General features: G+C 32.3%; 2 protein-coding genes across 2 annotated transcripts; both read right to left on the bottom strand.

The window, feature by feature from the left end:
- Window positions 1-6,860: 6,860 nt before the first annotated feature.
- Window positions 6,861-9,629, bottom strand: LOC111983178 (vignain). The gene is made up of 4 exons (XM_065768971.1): window positions 9,012-9,629; window positions 7,846-8,078; window positions 7,617-7,761; window positions 6,861-7,339 (listed from the first exon to the last, which is right to left on the bottom strand). The coding sequence occupies exons 1-4, from the start codon at window positions 9,454-9,456 to the stop codon at window positions 7,086-7,088; spliced, it is 1,077 nt and encodes a 358-aa protein (XP_065625043.1). The 5' UTR covers window positions 9,457-9,629; the 3' UTR covers window positions 6,861-7,085.
- A 3,862-nt stretch (window positions 9,630-13,491) lies between these two features.
- On the bottom strand, window positions 13,492-14,337 carry LOC111983188 (uncharacterized). The gene is made up of 2 exons (XM_065768970.1): window positions 14,169-14,337; window positions 13,492-13,865 (listed from the first exon to the last, which is right to left on the bottom strand). Exons 1-2 carry the CDS (start codon window positions 14,271-14,273, stop codon window positions 13,788-13,790), a joined length of 183 nt encoding a protein of 60 aa, XP_065625042.1. The 5' UTR covers window positions 14,274-14,337; the 3' UTR covers window positions 13,492-13,787.
- Between the last annotated feature and the right edge of the window lie 10,537 nt (window positions 14,338-24,874).

Here is a 24,874-nt window from a genome sequence, read left to right as displayed (position 1 = left end):
TATAGTAATAATATCCGATTAAAACAAAATTTGGTATGTGTATAAGAGAGTAAAGAACATGCAATTAACGGTTAGATTTTCAAAATAGGTAGTAATATTTATTTTATTGAGTAAAGTTGTAGCCTTAGACTACAACTAATTTTATAACTAAATTTTGTCATTTTTTTTAAAACTCCACCACTAATACTGTAGTCTTCTTATCAATTAATATCAGTGATATTTCTTGGGTTGAGTTTCCAAAAGGGATCATTAAGATTATTTTTTTGCCTCATCAATAACAACAAGTAACAACCTGCAACTTAGGATTTGTTGTAAAAATGTTATAGATATATCATTTCTCTTTTTAAAATAAGTTTGAAACATTGCTATTTTAGTCAATTTATTCGCCAAATAGAATTATAGAGCAAAATAGCCTATAGCCTGCTATAAATTAAGGTAATTATTCTTAAAATAAATAATGTGATTATAGAAAGTCCACTCACTTGTGTATAAATCTTACGTATATGGAACCTAGAGAGATATGTATATGCTATATTACGAATAATTTCCTTTGTATTATACTTTCATATGGTAATGCCCTCAAAAATAGAGACTTCATATGGTAATAAATTATTTTGAAACCAGTTTCTAATGTACCTTATAGAGATTGTGCAAATTATTCTTGATCTTCACAATTTTTGTAGCTTAATTGGAATCTTTTGGTGTTTTCAATATATATGTCTATAATTTATATTTATTTTCTTAAATTATTGAATTCTCAACAAAAAAAAAAAATAAAAAAAAAAATAAAAGGAGTGAAATAGGAAAATGAGGAATAGAAGAGGCTTATTTTTATTATTTGGTTGTAAGGAATAAAAGCAACGGCCCCTCCTAAAATAAAAAGACAAAATTCCCTTTTATTAACAAAACAAACAGTTCTCACAGTTACGTGTTTCATGTTTCACTTAAAAAAAAAATGCAAATGACCTATGATTTTCGATTATATAAGAATTAAATTGCACATTTAGTTAGCAGGACAAAATTTCTTTTCTAGAGTTCTCAAGGCAAATTCATTATGAGTTTTTTAAAATCCTATCTACCTATTTTCAAATAAGCTGATTAAAATGAACATAGACACCATAATAGAGATAGTCATTTCAACGTTTGTTTAAAATTGATGATGCGGCAACATAAAATTTACTCATTTCAAATGTATGAATAGAATTTTATGAACTCTATAATAGAATTAAATACTCTAAGAATTTTACAGAATCTTAATCTTAGTATTCGTACAGTAGTGTTAGTTATTCTTAATTAAACTTTGGATCATCATAAGGCACATGAGTCTGTTAGCAAAAAGCCAATAATAATGACGTTTATTTGTTGGTAAATAATTTTTACTTGTAAGACCTCTTAAAACATGAAAATTTGTTGTTGAAAAAGATTCTTTATATAATGATAATATAATTCAGTATGCTTACCTTAAAAAATTTTCACATATATATATACACACACAAATACATAAAGTTGTGCCATATGGTGCATTTTTTTAGACTCTCTTTGTTTAGGCTTCTACTTTGACAAAGTTTACATTTATATCGATTCTCCAAAAAAAAAAAAAAGTTTACACTTATATCAAAGTTAGTTTATTGAATTACCCAATAGAGTAACTGCATATATTAATTACCTATAATTGTGCATTAATGATTTATTTATATTCAATGAGTGTATATGATTACTTCTATAAAAGTAATGCTACAGACACAAATTATTTTACAAGATTTTTACAAAATATTGATGTGACCAACCTTTTATTGGTTTTCATCTAAGCCCATCATTAATATTATTTTTTCATTTACTAATAATCACTCATCACATAAGCAATTTGTAAATTTTTTTATAAAATAGTTTGTATCTCTAGGATTATTCTTTTTATAAACTTTACATAAGATGTAATTTTTAGTTGATATAATATTAATAAATTTAGAATATGACATTCTTCCTTATATTTAGTTACTTTGACACTACTACACACCCTTAGTGTGGTGGTTACTTCACAAGTACTATGGGGGCAAGGGTCGGGTTTAAGTCTTCGGAAGGTAGCTTTACACACATATACATTTATATTAAATTAGAGCAGAATTTCCATCTTGTATATATATATATATATATATAAATTACTTTGACTACACAATTGACACAAAAACTATAAAAAATTAAATATTTGTAAATTCACTAAAAATAATCATATATAATATATGTGTGTGTGTGTGTGTGGAACTAACATTGTAGTATTTATTCTATATAATTAGAAAAATTACTAGAAGAATAAATATGTTTATTTCGTTATATTAAGTATTTTAATCCTAATGAAATCTTAATATCGTTTTTTTTAAAAGATTTATATGAGAAACAATTGATTTTTTATTTATTTCTTTTAAGTCAAAAACAATTTATTTGAAATATGATATTCTTACTCAAATTTAGTTGTTTTTACAACAATTGAACCAATTTTCAACAAAAAGGTAAACTAAAAATTAAATTTAGTAACACACCATCAAGAATGTAAAAATTAAAAAAGAAAAAGAAAAGAAAAAGGAAGAAGCATATTTGCATTTTTTTTAGTAGGCATGAAATATGCCTATCTACATTAGCAACTATATAATGCAATTTTCAATTTGTAAACACACACATATATATAGTATGATCAAATCACTATCCTAATTTTAGTGCTTTTCTATTTTTTTTTTTTAATAAAATAGCTAAAGATTGCTATTTTTTATAAGGAAATTATTGATTTATATATATATATATATATATTGATAGTCGGGGTTGGGGATTTAAACATTGGATATCTTTGTTAGAAGCACTATGAGGTGCCAATCAATTAAGTTACAATATTTTTGGCAAAAAATCATTGAAATATTAGAGAAAGCTAATAATAAGCTATACTGCACTTCGTGCCGAAAGTCAGCTAGTATTTTTTATTTGTGTTAATGGAACCATTGATGTGTTCAAATACTTGAATGATCTAGAACTTTAATAGATATAAGAGTTAATGTTACAACAAAAAAGGAGAAAATTGTGAAAACAAAATTACCACTTCAAATATTTATTTTAAAAGTATTATTGGACTAACTCAAATATTTTGTGGACTACATTTTAGTAGTTATTCTTTATAGTTTTTAATATAGTTATATATTGTATAAAAATAAAAATAAAAATTTGGGGAGAGGGAATAGACCCCAACCATTTTGTAATTCTGCCCTTGGGAGCAATTAAACGCTCTCTGCTCACCTTAGTCCCTAACCTTGCCACAAATTTCATGGTTTGTGTTCTGGACTTTTGGTTCCTCAAAGGTTAAATCTTAATTATCTTTTTTTTTTTTTTTTTTAATTTTTAAATTAGGAAAAGGATCAGATAATATTACTAAGATCAAGATTTAGGTATAGTACTTAGGTGTTATTTCTTAGATTTCCTTTTTAAGATTCTACCATGTGTATTTTTTTTTTTCATGGGATGAAAGTGTATTTTTTAGCTGTGGCTAAATTTTAAGAAGAGAATTCATGGAATAACATCTAAGTTACCGTATTTAAGTTTTGTTCTATTACTAAATTACAAAGACTTTTGATATATCAATATACCCAGCAAAAAAGAAACTTGTATGATTGAATGAACTTTGGATGATGTCTAGATTAATTAAACCATCATTGGATCCTCTAGTGCACACTATCCATGGAGGTCAAGGAAGCACATCCTTGTAAGTTGCAACCGTATAATAGCAAACTTTATTCACCAATAAGGCCGACAAAGATACGAAAATAAGGACATTCACATTATAAACACTAAATGCTCCTATCTATTAACAGCATAATAAATTAACCGACAACCACCTAATCAATGCCCATAGCCAAATAAATCTTTGCATTAACGGGGTTTCTTTGTCCTTTCCCAAGTGTTGGATTGTGACAAACGAGAGTGTTTTATATTCCTTCAAACTTATTTTAATCGCACTATTTTATATTGATTAAGTACATGGATTTTGTCTCGTAATTGTAGTTTATTAAAGTGTTTTTTGGTGGTAAATTCTTTTGACTGGTAACAGGGAAAGACCGGAAAATGGTCAAAACAATTAGGCTGAGGGGGAAACTGTTCAGCCCACCATGGAAAAGGAAACTGTGGCATGCGTGCGTTTAGCTGTGTTCTTTTTAGCTGATCAAGGCCACACGGTTGGCCACTTGGACCAATCTTTGTCAAATTTATTATTATTAGTTTGAAACCCAATAAAAAAAAAAGAGAAATTAATTTATGGGATTTATATAACACTTTGGAACAACCATTTGCACGGATGCTTGTCTTTTTTTGGGCTGTAATTTTATTTTATTCATCACTTTTTGGGTCAGCATCGGTTAATATTATGGTCACATTTAGACATGATCTTCCACTTCTCCATACCTCTTTGTTTCTTCTTAAAAAATTGGCGTTAAGGGCACAACTTAGCATTGCATTTTAATAAACTATTGGATACCAATTTTAAAGGTTTAAAAATCAAAATTAAATATTACACAACTAATCAGGAAATGTACATATAAATGCATGGAAAATTCGAATACATAAATTAATAAATAAATAATTAACAAGTATAGTTTTTATTTAGACTAAAATGCACCCTTATCGATTTTATATTTTGGAGTATTTTTATGTTAGAAAAGGTTTGACTGCAACCACTTGTAAAAAGATGACATATGTTCCATTATGTGCAATTTATAATTTATTTAGTTGGTTAGGTTAAATAAGTTATGTGTAATATACATGATAAAGGTAAATATAATTTTTCTATTAGTGGTCACTGGTCAGAGTCCGAGGCTTCAAATATATTTGAAGCCAAATTTTATTTTATTTTTTGGTTTTACGTTTATTTTTTTTATCACCACTTATGTTTGGTACTGATTTCAATATTTGTTTCAAAACTATAGCCGTGAATGACATGAACAATAACAGTTAATGCATGCGTGATTGAGATAAGTGCACATTGCCTAGTGCCTACTATACTCACGTGTTCAATGTTGCCATGTCATATATATATAAAATTATTTTTTTCTTTTAATCTTTGTCTCCCACTTTGCTTTGATTGCACTACTTTCGTAGTCATGGCTACACTCTCAGATGGCCATGGCCATCATTGCCTGTTGTCCCTTACTACATAAATTAAAGCACATTAACACATCATCACAAGTTCACAGCTCCAATCGACCAAGCCTAATTGCTCATATTGTAAACAAAACCAATTCTGTGAACTAGTAAAATGTAGAGACTAAATTGACAATAACCTCAAAATAATATTTGTCTAAATTAATGTAAGTTAAAAATAACAAGGATTAAATTAACTGTTATCAAAATGTAAGAATCAAATCAACAATACATAACTCTAAAATGTAGGAACTAAAAATGATATTTTCGTCTTATTTTTAACTAAAATGGCATCAATAAAATCAAAAGATAAGATATCTGGATGTGATTTTTTCATTTCCTTGTGTCTTTTCTAAATCAAAAGATATCTTTCTTAATGTTTAATTTTTTTTTTTTGGGATGAATATTCTAATGGTTTGATTTAAAAAAAAAAAATGAAGGGAAAAAAACTTTTATCAGAGTATACATCAATACATGAACAGGCAATGACAAACTTTGTTCACAAGCCCAACCGAGCTGAGCCTATCTTAGCTCATTCCTTAATGTAGGTGCGTTGTCCACAGCATCAAGTCATGCAGATTTTAGAGGCATAATTAACGAGCATGGACCTCAGACCCAGCTTAATAGGCCATTTGGGCCTAAGCTACATGAGCCAAGAAATTTTCTCTTTCTTCTTTTATTTATGTCATGCTCGAGCATAGACAAAAAGCCCTAAAATTAGGGGAGAGGCCTGTGAAAGTAGGTCATGAAGCTATCACTGGCAGGACCTCGTTGGTTTACATGAACAAGGATAGGTCTCTTGGGGACCGTTAACTCTGCACTCTTTCAGTACAAATATTAGGCCTTCTTTGAGCAAAAAAGAGCAATATTTGGTACTAGTTTGTCTTATTTCTTAAGGGCATATGCCCAGCGGATGATCCGGAACAGTTCCAAATTCGAGTCTGATTAGGCTGATTGCCAAATACAGTAGCATGCTCAATCTGGTTCCTCCTTGAACATTGGAAAGAGATGGTGATCTTTAGGTCCTTACCCGACGTAGGAACTGTCTCTCATAGTTTATTATTATTATTATTACTTTTTTTTTTTGACAATAAGATTATACGTACCTATTAGGTTCAATTGTCCAAGAAAATTTTAGTCTTGCTAGAAAATTGTAGCGGATTTTATGGACTTGAAGAACGCACATTTTATTATAGTAATCTTGAGTTTCTGATTATGGGTCTGATTCAATGGACTTGAAGGACAATGTATACGCAATATCTTGGTAATGGATTCAATGGATTTGAAGTACGTGTATGTTTCATAATTTTGATTGTGGGTCCGATTCAATGGACTTGAAAGACGTGCATTCAACACAATTTTGATGAGTAATTTTTAATTACTTACAAAAAGCGGAGAATGATGTTTCCTTATTTCATATTTATAGTGAAGTTTACTCATTAAATTTATAGTAGGACTTATCACAAATGTGAGAGGAGGAAGTACAATTTCTCTATACTTTGTGAGTACTTAAGAATTTTCTAATTCATACTAAATTTGAAAATAGAATAGTCTAGTCAAAGCCAAAATACCATTTCTTCATATGCGAAACATCTTGCTAGCAGGCTCTAATGAACCTAGATAATTGACAGTTATTTATAAAATCAGGTTCTTACGATATTTATTTGTACTCAATTGGGTTTTAGTTAGGATTTAGCAAGTTTCAACCTTGTATTTTGAAGTTTTCAACCATCAAGGGGCTTTTACATATTTGTCAACCAAACAAATACATCAAACGTATACATTACACTATTCTATCCTCGCATTAGCACCTATAAAACGAGACAGATTTATGCGTTTAATGTGACAAACAAACCTGATCACAAATTTTACTACATAGGCTACAGCAATATACTGAATTCTGAAATAAGACACTTTTACAGTTCATCTTTGAAGGAGGTCTTTTTCTTGTTATTTGAGGACAGTTTTACGGGGTAAGAGGCCTCCATGGCTATACCACACAGTCCCTCTTCTGCATTAACCCCACGTTGCATCCTTATGTAACCCTTCTCTCCCCATTCAGGTCCCCAAGAGTTCTTCACTATCCAGTATTTTTTACCATCCAAAGTTGTTCCATAGCCCACAATTGCCACCCCATGATTCAGCTCTGTGCTACAATCTCCGGTGAATACTCCCTGCGGTTAAAAAATCAATTTCAATTGCAATTAGTTGTTTATACAGTAAAAATAACAACCAACCATTTCCAAAAGTTTGAGTTTGGCTATAAATCCTCAACAGACTAGCCAAGGCCATTAATTGTTTATATAATTGAATGTATTTATTGTCAAACGTATAACTGCATCAATTTGGAAATACACAATGTTATTTAAATTTGGTAAACTCTATACTTCCATGGTCATACTTTATACAATTGCATATTTGCTATGCTAAGAAGTGGAAGTAAGAACTTGCCTCTAAGTAGAACTGGAAATCCTTGCCACCAGCATCAATTGCAACTGATACAGGTTGGTTTGCAACAGCTTGCATCAAGGCATTTTCATCATTTTGTGGAACATTTTCATAACCGTCAATTTGTACCATAGGAGCATTCATCTACAAAAGCAATAGAAATACATCCTCTTACATTTTTACATGCATAACATTTTTAATAGATTAGTCATGTTGCAGTTACTTCACCTTCGATGAGTCACAAGACTTGTGTCGGGCTTGGTAGGGGTAATTGTTCTCTGTTGTTACTCCACCAGTTTGCTTAATGAACTCAAATGCATTTTCCATTAGTCCTCCATCACAACCATTGTTTTTAGAGTCACAATCAACCAGCTCCTGCTCAGACAGAGGGACTAACTCGTTTGTTTTGATTTGGTTGATTCCCTCAACTGCAACTACAGTTGAAAATGCCCAGCAGCTACCTATATATCGACAATAATTTGGTGTTAAGTTCTTAGTAACTCATGATGGGGCTGCTAAAATACATTGATGAGACATGAAAAACTTGTCACAATCTTTTCTATATTTTTCTTAGGTTAGGGTTGGGGGTAGCAATAACATAGAATCATGTTCTTTAAGAGCAATGCAAGACATAAAATTTTTCAGGTAGAAAATTGTGATTAGAGAAATATCGCATTCATATGAGCTCATCAGTACTAACACAACTTTTATAATGTACCAATCATAACAAGTTACATACTCACATCAGTAGTTGTGTAAAAAGTTATGGAAACTTTGTGTCACTACTCATTAAATTCATTGTTACTTTAATTTATCTTAATACTAGTATTTTAGTTACATATTTAATCTCAAGATTGTGAATAAATTGTTTCCAAAAATTGCAAGAAAATGGAGTGTGTTATTATCAGAACTGTATTTGTTTTTGGTATGTCAATTTGAATAAATTTCTATCAAAGAAATTCACATGAAATAGTTTGAAGGAAAACTTAGGTGGCGAGATTTGCAAAACTAGCAATTACTATCATAATTATAATCATTTTCTTTAAGAGCAATGTAAGATTATTGTAGCAAATTGTGATTAGAGAAATATGGCTCACCAATAACACAACTTTTATTATGCACCAATTATAGCAAGTCACATCAACATTTGTAAAAAAGTCACGAAAAATTTGGTATCACTACTCACTGAATTTATTGTTTCTTTAATTTATCTGAAGTTCTTTACACATATGTTTTAGCTACAAATTTAATTTTGAGATTGTGTATAAATTGTTTCCAAAATCTACAAAAAAATGGAGTGTGTTATTATTAGAGTTGTATTTGTTGTTTGAGCGTCAATTTGAAGAACTTTCTATTGAAAAATTTCACATGAAATACTCTGGAGGAAAACTTACCACATTTGCCTTGGTCCTTAACACCAGTAACTGCTCCTCGTTTTCTCCAATCAACAGAGGTTGGAAGATTGTCAATCTTCTCATGCATGAAACCAGTCACTTGTCGGATACCTTGGAACATCCTGTGATGGCTAACCTTTGAACTGGCATAGGAACTTGCAAATTCATGGTTAGTCATATCTGCAAACTTATTCAGTTTCAGCTTGTAAGGCTTATTCATCTTGTTCACCTTGTGAACATGCTTCACGTTCTCCTTGAACACATTGAAACGCTTATGCTTCTCGTTGAGGTCCTGAGAAGCAGTGTGATGGCTCCTCCACTTCTCATACAATTCCCAGATTCTCTCTTCGGAGGCCAAATCCTCCTCCTTGAAATCAATGCACTTGGCCAGCACCAAAAGTTGAGCTAATGAAAGAGCAACCAAGAAAAACTTCCCCAAATTCATAATGCTTGGATACTAAATATACATATGAAGAACAATTAAAAGGATGTGATTAGAGAGTTTTTATTGATGATGCTGTTTGGTGTTTTTTATCAATATAACCATGACCTTTATTACAACACGCTGTGGTATAGGATGAGTTAAAAGAGGGCCCTAGGCTCCTAACTCTTCAGAGCTTTAACCATAATATATGCGTAAAAGGTGAGATTCTTTTAGAGGTCATACATCTATTTTGCATGTGTTGTGTTTCTTTCTTTCTACAGTCTATGTGCCAATCACGTTATTTTGCTTGTTTATTAAAGGTGACGAGCTGGTTATGTTGCTTGAGGCTCTAAGACACGATATCTTGCAAGTTAGGGGATAAAGTGCTCAAAACTGTCCTATCTTTCGTTCAAAACCGAAGAACTTTTCAGAAGGTTGCTGATTGGATTGAAACGTGTATTATTCTCTCAAATCAATGGCTTTTGTTTGAGTAATACTAGGGGCACACTCCAACCCATACCTTGCTTATGTGTCAACTCTTGACTAGATTTTAACACTTTCACATAAGTGCACCACTTGTATTTGAAAAAACTGAAATCCAATTAAGAGTTAACATAAGCATGGTGTGAGTTGGGGTGTCCCTGGCATTACTCGGTTTGCATATGGATGAGATCAAGCCCATGCATCGATAGGAATATGAAGCATGCTTTCAATAAAACCAAATCATCCAAATTTTCCTAATCATGCTAAGACTTCCATAGAAAATCACATAGGCAGGCCGGGTAGCGTATACACAGCTGCCCAAAGCTTAAATTTGCAAGTTACAATTTGCCGAGTTGTATTTCGAAACATTTTGTATCTGAATTGTGATCACATTGGAAGGAGTGTGGCTCCATGCTAGGATTCACAAATGACAAAAGTTCTACTTCAGAAGCATCACTTATTTGATAAGAGAGGTTGCAGTTTGTTTTTGTAAAAAATTAAAAATATAGAGAATTTTTTTGATGGATAAGTTACACAAACACTCAATTAAGTCTTAAACCACCACCTCCCTTCACCTAACACTTGCACTCAATTAAGTCTAAAACCACCATCTCCTTCACCCAACACTTGCAATAAGAGGAGGTACCGGTTAAACTAGAGTTTAACATATTTATTGGCGTAAAAATGTTGAAAATTCAATCCAAAACAGTGGTTTGTAGTTGGTTAAAAATCTCTTTCAATGTCGAGTTGTTGAACAGATTGGGGGCCCATTTGATACTATTGTTTAAATAACAGTTTTCGTTATTTAAACATCACAACATGTATTTTTACAACACTTTTTCATCCACACGTATTTTTACAATATTTAAACAACGTTACATGAAATCTCTTACCAAATGGAATGTTTGTTTTTGTAAACAACAAATCATTCATTTGTAAAAAATAATTTACTACAAAATGAAACAAAAAATAAAAATAACAATCACAATGGGTAAGTTGCAACTCCCTCCCAAAATTCTATTTCACTTATTAAGGAATAGATTATTTAGATTTTCAAAGAAAGGAAAATGTCGAGAGGTAGTCCATTAATCACGTCAATTGTGTGTGACTGAAAACCAATGTATACCTTTCCATTTATTCCTTTCCAAATAAGTTAGAAAACCCAATTTCTGAGTCAAAATCTATATACTTTATAAGAATAAAACGAATGCAGGTAGTAACTAGTAAAATCTATATACTTTAAATGAATAAAAAGAATGTAGGTATTAACTAGTGACCATTAATAAGGTAGTAACTAGTAAAATTTTTAATGAATAAAAAGAATGTAGGTAGTAACTAGTGACCATGAATAAGATTTCCTAGGGTCTACCATAAACCAAAATTGGAGGAAAAAATCTAGTATCATAGACTATTACACAACTTTTTTGCCACAACCGAGATGTAGCAGAGTAGTGAAAAAAAAATGATAGGTTTATGTGTAAGTGATAAACCCACTCACAATCTGCTATATCAATGACAAAAATTTATAGAATAGTTTGTGATCCTAAAACCATTCTGAAGCAATGTAAAAATGCAATGCATAGACCCAAGTCCCGCAAGAAATGTAATCTAGTTTCCACCAAGGGCCCAGTTGTGACAAGTTTGGGGGTCTACAAACATCGGCTGATTAAAAAAATTGCCTTCTCATGAGATCAATCTCGAGGGTATATTCAGCACACTTCATGTGAATCATATAAAATGTACCCTTGCCAGGTCTCCGGGAACCTCTCCATGGAAACTTAAATTTGCAAGAGAATAATGTCAATTAAATTTTGTAAAGAAACAGCTAAATGCATACACAAAAATGCAGTTGTGGAAATATGGTTTGGCTGAACAATACAGCCCATTTCCTAATACCTACGAGTTTGATATATTTTTTCAGAACTTGCATTGTAGCTCTCTTTGGATCACATATTAAATAAAAATGTCATACCCAGAGGACAAAATTCCAGCGTATACAGGATGATTGGTACACAATATTACCAATGAAGTCAAAGGCATTCTTGGTGAGGGGGCATAAGTTGCAGGTGAATTCTATACTCAAATCCGTGATACTTCGCTAGGATGAAAGGAACTTGCCATCAAACTAAGGTCTGACCTCTACATACTTTATTTAAATACAATACCAAATCAATAATGACAAGAATAACCTTTTGAAGGGGGGTCATTACCATCTGCTATATAAGTTGAAAAACACGCAAGTTTAACCATACACCACATCCATGTTATTGATTGGGTGAACGTGCACTGAATGGTTCTTCTCTACTCTGTTCCGTCAGTTTATTTTCTTTGCTTATATAATAGTCCCAGTCCCCCTTAATGTTTCTCATGAAAGGAACCTTGCAACCAAATGATACAAAGAAAACCTAATGAATATATACAGCACTTTGAGAGCCTCTGCCTTCATCCTTTGATGGTCATCTGTCAGATCTACATTCTATAGGAAATAATATTTAACCTATGGCTAATTGAAATCTAATGAATAGCAGGGAAATGTGGTATAACGTTGATGTAAAGTTAATATTCTAACAAGTTACTTTTGTAGGGTTAGCTTTGAGGATGCTGTAATCATATTGCCTAATAGTAGTGAGTTTTCTATTAATGTATGGATGGAAGGAACACAAGGTTTGCAGAGATCTCTACCGAGGAAAAAAAAAGTGATATACACTTTCTAATTATAACTAAGGTCTAATCTTCATCAAAATTATAACAAGTGATATACATCTTCATCAAAATTATAACTAAGATCTAATCTAGAGTAGATTCTAATTCAGACATTCTTACTCTCCTACTTCCATCTTCAGGTCTTATTGACACCTTGGAGCAAAGTTACTGGAGATAGGCAGAGCCAAAAATTACAGAGCTAAATCAATCATTGGTCCTAAGAAAGACTCTCTCAGTTTAAAAAAAATGCTTTTTTTTTGGGATAGGTTTATCAAAGATGAAAACATGCTATGTATTCAAATTCATACAAATACAACCACCACCAAGTCATAGTCCCAAAAATTTGGAAATAGTTATCGATCCTCAACAGTTGTAATGGATCCATTCATAATAAAGTGACTAAATTTTACGCTAGTTGTCAACCTACCACAACTGCCCTCTTTTTCCCAAGCTTGAGGCTGGTTGTCAATAACATATAAAACACTAAAGTGCATATTGTTTGGCAAAATTGTGTGGTTGAATTGACCCCAACTCTTTTCTTAAACTAATATATGCTATAGTGTATACATAAACAGACTTCTAGCATGTAATGCCCATATATAAATTCAAAGGGGACTTTTTCACAGTCACACATATTCATATACATCCAGCTCCTCATTCCATCCTAAATAATAGACAGTTGTTTGACACCAAACATGAAAATTTCCAAACACATGTCACAGAAAACATGGGCCAGCAAGTCAAAAGCCAATATTATTTTCTCTCAACAACATAAGTTTGCATTTTATCTCTACAATGTTCAACCAAAAACAAAATGAATGTTAAATGACTGCCTCTATCGTGTTAAACGAACTCACGGAAGACACAATATAGTCATATTTATGCCAACTTCCACATTCATATTCCCAAACTACAAGTGCAAGTGGATACAACAAAGTGGAGAGAGGTTCATAAAGCAGTCAAAATAAACATGTTTTATGTCATGGTCATCATCGGCTTAAAACAGATAACGCAATTATTATAACAATTCAACCAGCTCCGCAACTTTCACAATTTTCAATTAAAAAAAACAGCTAACAACAGGAATGAAATTAGGGAGGGAAAAAAAAAGGCCAGAACACCACCACCACCACCACCACCGGCATTATCGACATAAACGACAAAGCTCACGCCCTCTGTTTAGATTCTTGCAATAGCTGCTGCTGGACTCTCCTGATCTCCATTTCCTTCTCCAATCTCTCTTGCTATAACAACACAAACACACACAGAACAAATTATGCTTAATTTACGCTACAAAATTAAATTTCAGGGGGTGAATGATTATAAAATTGAAGTAGATCTAAGTAGCACATAGAGAATTTCAAGCTCTAGGTTTTCAATTAATCTGAACAGAAAAATTAGGGTTTAATGAAATTGGAGCTTGTAATTTGTGGAAATTGAGGTGGAAATGCAGGGAAGAAGGGGTTTTTTCTTTGAATTCGAAGTGAAAAATACAGTGTAGATTAAAAAAAAAAAAAAAAAAAGAGAGAGAAAAAAAAAATGAAAACCTTTTCATCTTGACGGAGAGCGATCCAGACGTGGATTCTTTCCATGGTTTCATAGAAAGCGAAGGCTGCAAGTGTCATCGCGCAGTAGTGCACCAATTTCACCATTTTCTTCTTCTTCCCCTTCTTCTTTCTCCAATTACCTGAAAACTTTGAATTGCTATCAGAATTTTCATTATTTATTTGGGGCCAAAGAGTTAGAGGGGGTAATTTAGTGCAACTTAGATACATTGCTTACAATGCATCCTACTTCCCTTGCTTTACACGTGGTGTAGATTGAATTTTTGGAGCGTTTCGCATAAGCACAGCAAAAATTATATTCTATTTTAGCATGAAAACTTATTTTTTATACAGGATTTTACTAAATTATTTTAGAAATTTTTTTATTGAAAAATGAAAAAGTGACTATCTTTTTTTACAATATTTTCAAATTCTCATAAAAAGTTTGTAAACACAAAATTTCTCAAAGTTTGAAAATCAAATAATTGAAAAGTGTTTCACAAATATAATTTTGTATTAATCAAATGATGAGAAAAATTTTCTATCTTGACTCTTTTACAAAAGAGTGCTCGATTCTATATTCTTTGTGATCCTGACTCTGTTGAGGCCTAAAAAAAAAATAACGCCAAGGTCCAAAAATAGCATAATGGGCCAACTGCATAGAAAATAATATTAAAGTGGTTGAGCTCACCACAAGGAAAAAGGATGGAAAGCCCAAAAGATCTAAAGCCCCGAACCCATAAAAAGATAGGCCTTAGAAACAAGCAAAGGGAAGAAAGGAAATAGACCCATCCTGCCAAGATCAGAGAATCAAAAGAAATCCAGTAGAAGGAATTGACCCGGGATGCCCAAAGGCTGCCAGGGGCTTGGGATCCTTGGGGCCTGCAACACAGATAGGATGAGATGAAAAAAGTTCAAAAGAGCACTAAGAAACACAAGAAATGAAGGGTAGACACGTCCTTCTCAGCCGCCCAATGATGCAAAAAAGAATTAGAAAGCTTGAGATTGACAATTTATGAACCAAGGGTTGGTACCTCGGGGAACCCAGAAGGAAGAACCACGAAGGGAAGTAGTTCAGAAAACTTTCAAGTGGTAGAGAGGGATTAGCTAATTCAAGAAAAATGACAAAAGGAAAGGTAGCCAAAAAAGCTGAATCTGAAAAGGTAATGTGTAGAAGCCTTGAAGGAAGAGAGATTAGAAGTTAGCTCTCTAGGGACATCCCAGGAAGGAAAGTTAGCAAGGAGCTTTCCGGGAAAAAGGCATCAAAAGAAGGAAACTATGAGAAAATGAGGAAGGGACCAGCCACCGAAGTGGCTGGCATGACATGGGCACTAGTACCCAGGGGAACAGAGGGGAGGAATCAATGATACCCCGGGACCTTAGAACTACACCATAAAAGGAAGAAGCAGCCAACGTTGGAAAGGCATTCAGCAATAGTAAATCACAACAGAATCATTGAGAAAATTCTGTGAAAAACTCAAAAAAAGTAGGGAAATATTACCCGGTATCCCAAAAACAGTCACTGTAGAACATATTTGGATTCAAAGGGATTCAAACTTTGTAAGTCTTAGAGGCTTAGATAGCCATCTAAGTTTGTAATTTTTGAGCTTATTTAGCCACCGAAGTGGCTAGCATGACATGGGCATTGGTACCCAGGGGAACAGAGGGGAGGAATCAATGATACCTCGGGACCTTAGAACAACACTATAAAAGGAAGAAGCAGCCAACGTTGGAAAGACATTCAGCAATAGTAAATCACAACAGAATCATTGAGAAAATTCTGTGAAAAACTCAAAAAAAGTAAGGAAATATCGCCCGGTATCCCAAAAACAGTCACTGTAGAACATATTTGGATTCACAGGGATTCAAACTTTGTAAGTCTTAAAGGCTTAGATAGCCATCTAAGTTTGTAATTTTTGAGCTTATTTAGCCACCGAAGTGGTTGGCATGACATGGGCACTGGTACCCAGGGGAACAGAGGGGAGGAATCAATGATACCCCGGGACCTTAGAACAACACTATAAAAGGAAGAAGCAGCCAACGTTGGAAAGGAATTCAGCAATAGTAAATCACAACAGAATCATTGAGAAAATTCTGTGAAAAACTCAAAAAAAATAGGGAAATATTGCCCGGTATCCCAAAAACAGTCACTGTAGAACATATTTGGATTCAAAGGGATTCAAACTTTGCAAGTCTTAGAGGCTTAGATAGCCATCTAAGTTTGTAATTTTTGAGCTTATTTGGACCTTGCAACACGTCTTAGTGAGAACATTGTAATCCACAATTAAGAAAAATAATAAAATATTTTATACTGATCTGAGGATCCTTAACAGTTATTTGTGTATTTCCTATTTACATTGTTTTCCTTGCTGTTCAATACATATATTTCTGCTTGCTAGTATGTACGTATTGTAAGATTCTTGCTCTATGCACCATTTGGTTTGTAAACAGCCCACTTAGCTACGGTGAATCAAGCCTAGTCTCTTCAAACTATAATAAAAGGGCTTGGGGTCCTTGCTTTAGTTTAGGCCTGGACATTGTCCAAAAAGAGATCCTTACAGAATTGAATGCGAAATTTTCTTCACTTTGGTTGGAAGATGGATCGAACAGTCTTCACAATGAACTTATGGCTTTGAGCTTGTCAGAGATTTGTCGTTCTTCAAGTTTTTCAAGTCCTTTGAATTTTCTTCAAGCTCTTTGAAGATTCTTGGATTTTTGGTTGAAATTCTTCGGTGCTTGAGAGACTTGATCTGTTGAACTTCAATAATTTAAAAATTTTGAAGTTTATAGAGGCTTTTGAGCTTGATTTCAATAGAACTTCAAGTCTTGGAAGAATGATTCAAGTAAATTCCTTTGAATGTTCTTCGTTCGTTCTTGTGGCAAAATTTTTCTAGAGTTTGGCTTATTGAAAACTTGGTGGAGAATGAGAGAGGGGTGTCCTCTATTTATAGTGGTTTCAGAGGATAAGTTCCACATTGAATTGATATACTTGAAGATATGTCTTTGATTGGCCCAAATTTGCTTAGAGATAATTATCTCTATTTATCTATTTTGATAAAAATAATAATCAACAAAGAGTCCTACCATAATTTGCTACCTTTAAATAATTATTTCTATTTTATTTATTTATTTTAATAAAGATAATTATCCATCAATTTTGGATAGGAAATTTATCTTTATCTTATGGGCCAAATGAAATGTGGAAAATTTTAATATGCCAATGTAATGTCAATTTGGATGACACATGTCATCATTTAATTTAATTAATTTAATGACATATTAATTTAGAATTTGTCACTAAATTTTGATGTGGCATTTTATAATTTACTTAAAATTTTACTTCCTACAAAGTTTCCTAAAACAGATTATTAATGCATCCCCTAATACCCTTAACCAAGACCTTTTATATATTCACTTAAAAAAAAATTGCTATTTACATTACATTTTATTAAAATATCAATTTTTTAAAATGTTTTTATTTCTTCACACACAATAACTACCATTTACTCTCTTATTTTATCTCGAGATATGTAGAAAAAAAAAAAAAAAACAAAAATGGTGCTAGTGTAAATATACAACTTTGCATTGAATGAATTTTGGCTTGTTAAAATGATCATTTTCTATTATACAACCATGTGCTTTTATGTTCAAATAGTAATTTCTGTGCGATGTATAGATAATGTTGTAATGTTTTATATAAGATGGTTTTGGAGAATGTTGTACATATATTATAACATAATTATTATAGAACTTTGTCAATCATTAATGATTTTATCATAAGAAGCAACAATTATAAATTGCACACTCATCCATTATAATTATTTAGTTCAAGTAATGAGAAAAAAAAAAATTAGAGGAATATTGTAGAATAAAAGTTGATATAGAATGTGTCTTTTTCTTTCTCCTTAATTCTAAAACAAAAATACACATCCCTAACACCACGGTCAATCATAGTCTTTACAAAACACACAAGTCCACAACATCTAACCAACATCATAGTTAATCTACGAAGTTTACTAGTAAAACTAAATTCATAATAAACCTTAGTCCATAATCATATCTTTTATTCCAAAGTTAGGTATCCTTATTTTGTAGTGTATTGTCATGAATTGTAGAAGGGTAATGAGACATATTTACAATACATATTTAAGAAATTAAAGAAATCAGCATAATATATATATATATATATTTATTGAAAAGTACCACCGTCTTCCACATTTCAATGTTTGGTCAAATTCCATCGAAGCTCAGAATTAAAAAATTTTTCTAGTTAGTACAATCAGTGCCAAATTCAGATTTGGTAACACTTTGTTATTTTTTTGTAAGTCTCCCAAATTAATATGAATATGACCTTTTGCAATATGTAGTCATTTAACAAACCAAAACCACAAAGGTTAAAAAGTGATTTCAAGAAAATATATATTTGGATGTCCCCATAAAACTTTCAAATCTTCGTCATTCATAGAAATGAACATAGCAACTTGCCAAATATAAGCATGTACATGCCTTAGAACTATACGTTATTGTTAATTAAAAAAGCAAAGTTTCTTCTGTCTAGGAAATAGGAATGGAATTTACAATCTTTAAAATATTATATGCTCCACTTCCTAAGGAAGATTGCATAAATTTCATCTTTGGCACATGTAAACTTAGACCTTTTAACTCATTTTCTAGCATTGAGTTCATTAAGAACCACATGAACTAAAATGAGGTCTACTCCATTGATTATTTACATCCAAATAACATTCAAAATTGATCAAGAAATGAAAAGATTATTATCCTTTTTTTTTTTTGGGAATCAAAAGCATATCCCTAATTAATTACAAGGAATCAACATTCATAAAGAGCTAAGTTAAAATCAAAAGAGAAAGAACACTTAATGGAAATAGGCATGAAAAAATTAAATTTATAATGTTGATGTCTTGCAAGAAAATATAATTAAACCAAGAATTCCATATAAGGCCTTCAAGCCCTGTAGCAAAATTAGGCATCACTTTGTCCATAGAAAAGCATAAACTTCTATACACCTTCTACAATCATTATTTTTATTTAAACCCATATGCTTTCAGTTACATTTATGGACAATGAAGGCTTACCTAATCAAGAACCAAAAGTTCCTCAAACATCCCCACTTCTATGAGTCAAGAATCCAAGCATTATACTCTTCATTTGGCTTTTCAAGAAATGTTTCAAAATATTAATATGGATTGCTTGCCAGCTACAACCTTAAAAAAATATTGATTTGTTTGTAAGGATAAAAAGACATAAATGAAATATTTTATATATGCCATCAATAATTATTTTTTCCCAGATGATCACCCTGATTTTCATCTATCTTATTTGAAGCAAATTGGTTTACGCATTTGAGTAGCAAGCAGAGATGAGACATTGTGTTATGTAATGCTTATGTAGCATATATAGATGGTTGATACAAATAGATGTCACCTTAGTTGGAACTAAGATGAGGTCTATGATATATTTATCTTAAGTAGACCAAACATGGATAGCCCATGATCCATGTAGCTTGTGGTTAACTAGATGTGAGACCATAATTTGATGCCTAAGGTGGCAAGTGAATAAAGGACTTGAGTTAGGCGCTTGAGTAGCAACTAAACTAAGATTTGTACAGTGTATTGAGTTAAGACATATACTCTTACTTAAGAGAACTCCACTGTAGCATGTATATCATGCTACATGTGCTTGCTTGACCAAAAGTGGAGGTGAGAGAATAAATCTTTGCTTCTTCATCGTGTGACTCCCATGGATCTTTCATTAAGATCCTACTTATGCGTTTGTTACTTTTGACTATGTTATGAAGCTGAGGTTTTGATGTCTGCTACTTTGGCATGTTACCTATGGCCATGTTGGATTCAGTGTAAAGGGACATTGCTGGGAAAGTGATTGGACCAAAGTTAAAGGACGTGAGTGCAAATGGAAGACTATTTTGTAACACATCCTCACTGTCGACAAGTTATAATGCTTATGGTAGCGAAATAATCGTAAGTACATCTAGATAGTTATGATGGATCAAGCACAAGTCTAAGCTCAAGAGGGGTTAGAGATGCTTGATTTGATGTGTTAACATATGTTTAGGGCATAATGAGACACTTTAGGGATGTTACTATGCTGGTCTTGGTATAAGATTTAGTGTAGTGCTCCCAATTATTATTGTAGGTGTGCTCGGTGGTCACACAACCTATTTACTAGTATAAACACACTAAGAAACACATTGAGAGATGACAATAGGGTCATGCCCACAATGGATGAGTGGGAGATGTTAGAAATTGAAAAAAAATATGGAAGGACACCCAAAGTGGGCATGTCCCTCTGTATACCTTAGGATAAATGTAATATCTAGGAGTTATGAAGTAATGGTTTGAACCCTTACTATACCCCACTAAGCCAATTATCCCACTCAATATTAATGGAGTGGTGTGTATATAAACACCAAGAGTGGTACCCATTGAACAGAGAACAAATTCTGCATTTCTCATAGTGTTTACAGAGTATTGTGAGACTCTTAGGTTGTGGGTTATATTTGCATCACTCTAATAGTGTGCAACATTGTCAAAGAAACATTGTTTATAGGTTATACAATCTGGAATTCAAAACGTGTTTAAATAGCTGGTCTATGTGTAGGTTGGCTCTGGATAACATAGAACAATCTCAAAACTTTTGTGTGATTGTCGGTTTAGGACAAGAGAGGTATGCCGAAAAGCCAATTGTTTATATTCAGTTACAAAGTCTCTATTTCTTACATAAAGGATTGCTGTTTGTATTAACCAAAACTCACAATGACGCAAACACTTTCACACTATCATGAATCATTGCAGAAATGTTATTCGTTTTATTTTTATTTTTTATATTTAGATGATTGAATTTTGCCAACGAGAGGGAGAATGAAAACTTATGCCTATAATCACTATTTGATAGCTTATAGTAATCTTTATTTGATAAATTGATGACACATGATTAGCAGCCAATTGTGCAGACTTGTTGGTATAGTATTGTTGGCCTTTTATGCCTTACAAACTTCAAAGTTATTAGGGATTCTCTATCTTGTTTCCTTGACTTTTGGCAAGAGTTCTATGACTAATGTAAAGGACCACCGCTAGGTTGAAGGGACTTTGCCATCACACTAAGGTTGACCTCTAACTACTTTATTTAAATACAATACCAAAACAATAATGGCAAAAACTTTTAAAAAGGGGTCATTACCATCTGCTATATAAGTTGAAAAACACTGCAGGTTTAATCATTCACCACATCCATGTTATTGATTGGGTGAACATGCATTAAATGGTTCTTCTCTACTCTATCTCTCATTTTATTTTCTTTGCTTATATAATAGGCCCCCCCCCCCACCCCCCCCCCCCCCCCCAATGTTTCTCATGGAAGGGAAACTTGCAACCAAATGATACAAAGAAAACTTAATGAATATAATAGCACTTTGAGAGCCTCCGCCTTTTTCCTTTGATGGTCATCTATCAGATCTACATTCTACATGGAATAATATTTAACCTATGGCTAATGAAAATCTAATGAATAGTAGGGAAATGTGGTGTTATGTTGATGTAAAGGAAATATCCTAACATGTTACTTTTGTAGGGTTTGCATTGAGGAAGCTGTAACCATATAGCTTGAGAGTGTTAAGAGAGTTTTCTTTAAATGTTATGGATGGAAGGAACACAAGGCTTCTAGAGATTTCTACTGGGAACAAAAAAAGAAAGAAAGGAATATACATTTTCATGCTATATCTTCGTCAAAATTATAACTAAGGTCTAATCTAGAGTAGATTCTAACTGATGTAGAACAGACTGCCATGATTGTTTTGGACTCTTAAACGTGCTTGAAATCGTGCAAGACAAAAAGGCACTAGTAGAAATCATTTAAGCACAAGAGTCGAAATTGCATGGGATTTGGCAGTTTGAAGGAAGCGGACTTCTGAGCAATAGTCATTACTTTGCCACGAGATACCCCTTAATTTTGACGAATTCATCCGTTTAGCCCCTGAAAACTATAATTTTGCTGTTTATAGTAATTTTTGTTTCCTTAATAATTTTTTGCTCAAAATTTAGAATAAGGTCCCGCTTGTTTTGGGATGACCCTTAAGGTCATTAGTTTATGATTTGCATTTACCTTATGTAACTGTAAAAAATGTTACACCACCCAATAACTTATTATTGAATTCATATTTTGAAAATCCAACCATTGGATTACATATTCTATATGGTTTTAACTTATATGCCAATTTTCATGTCAATCGGATGTAATTTATCATTTAATTCATAAACTCATATTTTATGCATTATTTTAAACTATTAAAACTTGAATCTAGACAATTGATTGATGACATGGCTATTAATCTTTGATCACTTTGAAATTTTGTAGGCATGAAAAATATATGAAAATAATGTAATTTAACGGTAGATTTATCAAAATTCACATCGAATTAAGAAATATAGGGTTGAGTTTGAGTTACACCTGACGTAATTCTAAAATATGTTACACCACCCAATAACTTATTATTGAATTCATATTTTGAAAATCCAACCATTGGATTACATGTTCTATATGGTCTTAACTTGCATGCCAATTTTCATGCCAATCGAATGTAATTTACCATTTGATCTATAAACTCATATTTTATGCATTATTTTAAACTACTAAAACTTGAATCTAGACAATTGATTGATGACATGACTATTATTCTTTGATCACTTTGAAATTGTGTAAGCATGAAAAATATATGAAGAAATTGTTATCTAACGGTAGATTTTTCAAAATTCATATCGAATTAAGAAATATAGGGTTGGATTCAAGTTACACGTGATGTAGTTCTAAAAAATGTTACATCACCCAATAACTTATTATTGAATTCATATTTTGAAAATCCAACCATTAGATTACATGTTCTATATATTCTTAACATGCCTGCCAGTTTTCATGCCAATCAGATGTAATTTACCATTTGATCTATAAACTCATCTTTTATTCATTATTTTAATGAGAATAAATTTTTATTCACTTTTGAGAGAGAGAGAGAGTACAAAAGGCTGAAATTCTTGAATTTTAGGCTACCATTTTGAAGTTGAAAGTGCTATCATTTTTTTATGGGTACAATTGTTTAGAAAATAAGGACAGACCTTTCTTATATATGATGTATATAAAAGGTTTTTTAAACAAAAGGTTTATCTAAAGAATACAAAGTGCTATATGTTTATACGTTTCTTTTTATTTTTCTTTGAATTTTAGAATAACTTTTATCTCCAAAAAAAATTAATATTTTAATGATTTTTTGCAAAGATCAATTGTGGCCCTTGCAAATAATTTAGTGTTAGTAAGAGCATATTTTTAACCCACACAAAAAATAAACTTTTTGCAAGGGATCTTTATTGTCCCTCAGAAATAATTTGGTGGGAACATTTCCCTCCAAAATTTTTAACATTTTAATGATTATTTGTGAAGGTCGATCCCAGCCCTCGCAAATAATTTAGTATTAGTGATAGCTTTTTTTTACCGTCACAAATAATACACTTTTTGTGAGATATTTTTAATTGTCCCTTGCAAATAATATGGAGGGAAAATTTCCCTCCAAAATATTAGTATTTGTGATGGCTATAACACATAATTGTGACAGCTTTTCTTGTTGGTCACAAATATTTCACATTTTACCAAGTATTTGTGAGGGCTTTATTTTGCCATTGCAAATAAGATTTTTTGAGAGGGCTTTTTGGGTCCATCAAAAATTCTTTGTTGCTAATATGCATTTTTCTTGTAGTGCATTTTACCATTTTTGGTAAAATTCGGTATTTTGCCACCCAATTTTGTAATTAGTGTGAATTAGGGTTTTAGATGTTTCCTAATCGTCCTAGGTTTTTACTTTCTTAGTATTTATATGTTTCGTAGCAGTCAAAGGCAAATTAGATTATTATATATAAAAATATAGACGTTTTGTCAAATTTTTTCCCTGGTGGATTCCAGTTTATCACCTTGTAGATTCAGGAAACTCTTTGTGGATTCAAGGTTTACAACTAGAAACTAACAATTTAGTTTGTCCATTAAAGAAAGCATCATGTGTGTTTTCTTCAGGCTTCCACGACATCAGTTAGTATCAGAGCCTTGACATACCTTGGTCTAATGCCTATAGGTGACACGGTGACCACTATAACAACGGCGGCGGCAATGATGTCGGCAACACAGTCCTCATTAGGATTGAGTTCCTTGATTTTCGTGAAGAGACTCGGGATAAGAATTAACAATTTTGTGATGAAATCCAGCAGAAACTAGACCGAGTTCATGAAGCACTTACTACCTTACTTACCTGAAACCTTAATCATGATCACGAAGAGTGACATGATAACCAAACATGTGACCCTCCTCATCGTGGTTCAAATCGGAATAAGTGGCAAGAATACATTGATAAGAACAGTGAGGATGAAGAGTATGCAGAAGGAGTCCTTGGAAATTGTTGTGGTCCTGCAATGGATAATGGTTGAGATTATTAGGAGCAAAATGACTATCGTATGAAGGTAGAATTACCATTCTTTAATTGTAATGTCTCCATTGAAGAGCATCAGGATTAGGTTAGTGAGGTTAAGAAGTTTTTCGATTATATAGATACTATTATGACAAGGAGGTGTGTTTAGTGGCATATAAGTTGAAAGGGAGAGCATCTGCTTAGTGGGATTGTGTTTAGTTAAACCCTA

Source organism: Quercus suber, unplaced genomic scaffold (assembly GCF_002906115.3).
Source record: "Quercus suber isolate HL8 unplaced genomic scaffold, Cork oak 2.0 scaffold_1031, whole genome shotgun sequence".
NCBI lineage: Eukaryota > Viridiplantae > Streptophyta > Magnoliopsida > Fagales > Fagaceae > Quercus > Quercus suber.
This window is presented reverse-complemented; position numbering and strand designations above follow the sequence as displayed.

What these genes read in the sequence shown, in the direction of transcription:
- LOC111983178 (XM_065768971.1), bottom strand. Translation starts at nt 9,456, where the DNA reads ATGAATTTGGGGAAGTTTTTCTTGGTTGCTCTTTCATTAGCTCAACTT. An exon ending in AGTCTTGTGACTCATCGAAG is followed by an intron (nt 7,762 to 7,845) that starts GTGAAGTAACTG and finishes TTGCTTTTGTAG; the next exon opens with ATGAATGCTCCTATGGTACA. An exon ending in CCAGTTCTACTTAGAGGCAA is followed by an intron (nt 7,340 to 7,616) that starts GTTCTTACTTCC and finishes AACCGCAGGGAG; the next exon opens with TATTCACCGGAGATTGTAGC.
- LOC111983188 (XM_065768970.1), bottom strand. Translation starts at nt 14,273, where the DNA reads ATGGTGAAATTGGTGCACTACTGCGCGATGACACTTGCAGCCTTCGCT. An exon ending in CTCTCCGTCAAGATGAAAAG is followed by an intron (nt 13,866 to 14,168) that starts GTTTTCATTTTT and finishes GTGTTGTTATAG; the next exon opens with CAAGAGAGATTGGAGAAGGA.